Genomic DNA, 5321 nt, shown 5'->3' on the forward strand with positions numbered 1-5321 from the left:
TTTCTTGTTGATTTATAGTCCACATTTATGCACTCGATATAGTTCATATCATGTCCTTCAAATAATTGTTGAATTGTACCCTCTACAACAGTTCCCTGTGCCAGTGTAACCACAATGGTACATAATCAGGTATGATCAAGCAGTAACAAAATCCATGTTTGGTGTTGGAAACCCCTTTACCTTCATTTTGTCTTCAAGCTTCTCACAGAGGACTCTATTGAGTTCTTGAACATCATGCTGCATAAAAGAATCATACGTATCCCAGCCAAAAGACTTTGTCAACTCTTTTGTAGCTACACTAGTGTCACTGTACTGAAGCTTATAGAATAAACTCTGCAAAGCCAGAGGAATGCTCCCTGATGGCATGTCATTCTCAGTTGTTGGCATATGATACACAGCCTGATTCAAAATTTAAATGTGAGTTTTCTTTCATATTTTTTTCACTGGGCATCAATCCGATGGAGTAAAATCACCAACCTTCCTGAAATAAGGTATATGGTATAATGTCTGGAGGAGAGAGTTCATATAGCAAGTAGCGCCTTGATTCTTAAGCCCCACATAACCAGTCTCCTTTTTTGAGTCATGTGACCAGTAATCAACAACCCTTCGGACTGTAACATCAGCTTCAACTATGCATGTATCATTCAGAAGATAGCCTCGACTAGGGTCATACAGCTCACTTAGAGGCATAAATGAGGTGAAACCCCAATCACTTTCTCGAGCATTAAACTGGTGTTGTGTATCTGAAGGGTAAAAAGCGGCATAACTATCACCAATCCATGCAGAGGAGACGAAAGCAAGAGGACATTGAACAGAATTAAAAACACTAAATTAACTACCTTCCTTCTTATGAAAATGAAATGAAAAAGCCTATCAACCAAGTGCTATAAGTTATTACATACTTCATTGTGCAAGAAATTATGTAAAAGATTCCTTTCGATCTGAACTTTCAACCATATATACTTTAGTGTTAACATTTTTGAGCAAGTCAAAAAAAAGAACAAATAACTTAATTGTATGCGTACAAATTTTCGAAGAGATTGATGAATTTTACAGACTGTTTACGACACATCTACCCCGGTGGTCTCGTCTTATCCTAAAAGATATAAGCTATCAAAGCAACTGACTGATATTCCACACTACTTCCAACACGTCCATGGATCTACCCAAGTGGCCTCGTCTTATCCTAAACCATACAAAGGTTTTAACACATCCATACCAAAATCTATGCTGTTAATTGTGGCGCAATAGCTCCGTGATATCTCGGATAGCGGACATTAGCAAAATAACGGTGGCCAGATTGCGGTTTAAATTGCGGTAGCGCAATTATCAGCGCAGTTTATTGCAATTTTGACCGATATTTAGGGTCAACTGCGTTCGATATTAACGTTACTTTTTGGGGGGTTTGGGCTTTATTTTCAATCTCTGTTTTTAGATAGTTGGGCTTTATTTCCAGTCTTTTTTTTTTTTGGGCTTTATTTCCAGCCTCTGTTTTTAGCCTAAACGAAGTGGTGAATGTATTAGATGATGTTGACTCAGATGCTTAACCTATTGCTTGCAATTAGCTCCTTTATGGACACTTTTCCTATTTTGCAAATGATATGTTTATGTAGGGATATTATACATATAATTATATATAATTCTAAGAAATATTATATGAACCGCTATTTTTGGACACCGCTATAACCACTATTTCAAATATCGGTCCCGACCGCAATTTGTATTTTCACCGCTATAACAGCATAGACCAAAATGTAGACATATTTGATCTTGCAAACATGGAATGCAAGAATAATGATCACTTTGTCAATGGCCAAGTTTCCATTTCAGTTATGGAAAAACAATAATGATATAATGCACAACAATGGTGGTAAATTCCAGATAGTACATAACCTTCTCGGTCAAATCGAACATAGCAACTAATTGAAAAGATCTCCCAAGAACATTTAGGGACTGTTTACCAAACGCTTACCGGGTGTTACTTACCTTACAGGATGAGGATGATCATGGCGAGGACCGAGAATCTTACCCAGTAAGTGAGGGATAACACTCTTTTCCAGTAAGCGCTTACCGGGTAAAAGACACTTACCAACAATCTTTTTGATGACCAAGAATGTTACCGGATAAGGTAAGCGATGGTGGTGACTCTTGCCGCTAAGCGTTTGGTAAAGGACCCCTTAGTTGGGGACAAAGGAATTATATACTAAAAAAATTTAGGTGTTTTTTGTATGAGAAAAGAACAAATTTACAACTTACAAGGACCTAAAACCTAGAACATTCACTAGTAGCTCTTCTTTGGTAAATTTGGTTCTCTAGAAAGAACAATTTTTCAAGTAAATGAAATAATATATGACCAACACTTGACACAAACAAAAATTGAATACCAGATGTTTGCCAGCATTTTTTAGTTAGTATCATTTGCAATACATAGAGACATCATACATCTAATATTATTACTTTCAACCATTGACATTAACTTTTTAAAACAATTCATGTCTTTATAACCTGTTGCCAAAAGGAGTAAACTGAAACCTTTAAAAGCAGCAGCCAGCAAGTATCTCTAATCAAAACAACCATAAAGTTTATCTAACCTACAATGCAACAACTACAAGAACAAAATAAATTGCGGAGTAAGAGAACGTTATAGATAAAACATAAAAAAAGGCTTAAACTTGATGCCTCGGGTCCTCAACAAAGGATTCATTCGCAACCAAAACGGTTCCACGTTCCACCGATTTTTGGACCCAAAACCTAGAAGGTAAAATCTACATGCGTGTTGTCAATCAAAATGACTATTTTCTCCAACAAGATGTAAGTCACTTCAAATGGGACAGTAACATAGTATGCAAAGAGATAAAAGTCACCACAAATGTGGTAACAAACATGACATGTCCACAAGCTCCTATGATCTGTGTACCCATAAAACACTCGGTCTGCCATCATCCATGTGTCCATGCTCAGGATTCTATCCTAATGCTAGATCATTATTTGACAAAAGTGATAAAGACTTTAATGGCACACTGACAGGGCTAAGTAATTGAGCTGAAGGGCTCTATATTTATTGTGAACCTCTCAACCTATATTATATGATTTAATTCCCCGTATGGATTTCTTTTCACACTTCCTGTTCACATTATAGGCAACTTTTGGTTTCCAGGTCTTTTGACAGTTTTGTACCTCATTATAAAGCAAATACAGAAGGCTTACCTTTCCTCATGGTGAACTTGTTATGAATTTGATTAATCACAGCTAAGCTGAACTGAGCATATCTGCTCCAACCATATGGCAGCGTCGAGGAATCAGCAACGTCGAGATACATTGACAGATGGTCCACATTGTTTCCTTTCGGGAATATGAGCACTCGCCTACTCATGTGAACAGGATTTTATTACACAAAGTCACAAACATGTAACAAGAAATTACTACCCATCACGCATACAACCAAAAATAGCTAGAGGTCAAAATACCATTTATATCCTCCAACAAAGAAGACTTGAGAGTATAACTTTTTGCCAGTCAACCTAGAAAAATTCTCTATAGTCCATGTGAACCTTGCGGATGGAGGATCATCAACCACTGGTGCATCAACTGTATTAGCAGCTTCGGTGGGTGCAACTAACAAAAAGAACACTTATCATACAGATTGATGAAAGAAAAAGTAAAAGTAGCCTACAATACATTGGATGAAACTATGTATGTAAAAATGACATAAACATTCAAAAATACAAAAAAAAACTGGAGCAAATTAATGAATCAGATGACGTAGCGCAGCAGTACCTCCTTCCATTGGTTGAGGTTCTTCGGTGGCGGTCAAATCAGAATGTAGGACCAGCATCTCGTCCTCTTCAGGCTGCAATATTGAAGTCTAGATATAAACAAATTCGATCCGATAAAAATTCATCGTAACACCTCCTAATCAATCAGAATTCAAAACCCTAGAAATCAAGCATCCCCCCAAAATAGTTAGAAAATAAAAATCGAAGGATCAAATTTAACATTAGAAAAAAAAAGATCGTTGAAGAGATCGAAAGTGAAAGAAACCGATTCAGTGAGTGTAGTAAAGCAAGCAAGCAAACAATAGTTAAAAAAACAGTATATTTAGATAGAGAGATAAGGGTGTTGCGTGTGCATGTGTGTGAATGAGTGTTGAAGTGTGTGTGGGTGTGTGTGAATAATTGTTTGTCGATATTTACATCGACAGGCGGAGGAGTCATCAGAGTCATCGGAGGAGATTGGTGATCTGAGATTGTTGGAAAGAGGGTCGGACTCGGGTCTGGTCTTGGTCTCGTCTATGGGGATGGGGATGGGGATGGTTTTGAAAAGGGAGGGAGGAAGGGATAGTTTCGGAATTTTAGGGGATGGAAACCAGAGCGCAGAGGCAGCGCAGCGCAGGACAGACGTGATGAAATTGATCTTGCAAACGGGGATGCGTTAACGAGATCTTTGGCTTTTTTTATTTTTTATTTTTTTAAAAAAATTTCCACCAAAACGGAACCAACTTTTGATTCCTAATTTGGGAAACCAACTTTTAAAATCGTTATTTAAGGGTCTCTATCAAATTTTTTGTTTTATTTAAAAATCTGGTTGATCTATTGAACAGGTAACAAGTAATTTAAATTTTTCTATCAAACTTTTGGTTTGATTTACCAAATTTGATTTAAACTTTAATATTGATACAGATTGGTTATATAAAAATCTTGAATGTGATATTTAATATTCATTTTTTATTGCATCAATTAATTTTTTCTATTAAATTGATTTTTTATTGCATTAGTAAAAAACAATTTTTATTGTGGTAATTTGGATTTTTTTTGAAAAAATCTTCAATTTGATATCTTAWTTAAAAAAAACGAGATTTGAAATGAAAATTAGATTTATGGTATTAATTTTTGAAAAAAAACGAATTTTATTATTTTCCTATAATTATTTTGCAAGTTGGTTCTGCAAAATAAGAATAAGATGAAAGTTGGTTTCATTTTAGTGCAATTTTCCTTTTTTTTTTCTTTTTCCTTTTAAAATGTCTTATTTTTGTTTAAATAAATATTTTTCTTAAATTATATTTAAGGTTTTATAATTTTAAAATTTTATTTATTTTAATAGTATACTGTAAAAGTACTCGCACAATATCACGAGATATATTTCGACTTCAATGTTTTATTTTATTTTTTTGGTTTTTGTTAATGTTATAATACAGATTTATGTGGTTTTGAGCAAGTAATAATGTTTTTTTTAATAAAATACAAATTTGAAGATATAATAAAAAATAAAAAAGTTCTCATTTTTTTTGTACTTTTTTTATTTAATCTTTTTAGTTTTGATTT

The 5321-nt window shown here is 34.6% G+C and overlaps 1 protein-coding gene across 1 annotated transcript in view; it reads right to left on the reverse strand.

Moving 5' to 3' along the window:
• Positions 1 to 4313, reverse strand: part of LOC112524724 (ubiquitin carboxyl-terminal hydrolase 12-like) — a 23210-nt gene extending 18897 nt beyond the window's left edge. Inside the window, exons 1-7 of the mRNA XM_025134682.1 lie at positions 4194 to 4313; positions 3778 to 3850; positions 3468 to 3615; positions 3208 to 3365; positions 478 to 743; positions 181 to 399; positions 9 to 95 (exon numbers count right to left, since the gene is read on the reverse strand). Coding sequence (XP_024990450.1) covers positions 9 to 95; positions 181 to 399; positions 478 to 743; positions 3208 to 3365; positions 3468 to 3615; positions 3778 to 3850; positions 4194 to 4223 — 981 coding nt within the window. The 5' untranslated portion in view covers positions 4224 to 4313. The remainder of the gene's footprint in view (positions 1 to 8; positions 96 to 180; positions 400 to 477; positions 744 to 3207; positions 3366 to 3467; positions 3616 to 3777; positions 3851 to 4193) is intronic.
• Between the last annotated feature and the right edge of the window lie 1008 nt (positions 4314 to 5321).

Source organism: Cynara cardunculus, assembly GCF_001531365.2.
Source record: "Cynara cardunculus var. scolymus isolate 2C chromosome LG 13, CcrdV1, whole genome shotgun sequence".
Classification (NCBI taxonomy): Eukaryota; Viridiplantae; Streptophyta; class Magnoliopsida; order Asterales; family Asteraceae; genus Cynara; species Cynara cardunculus.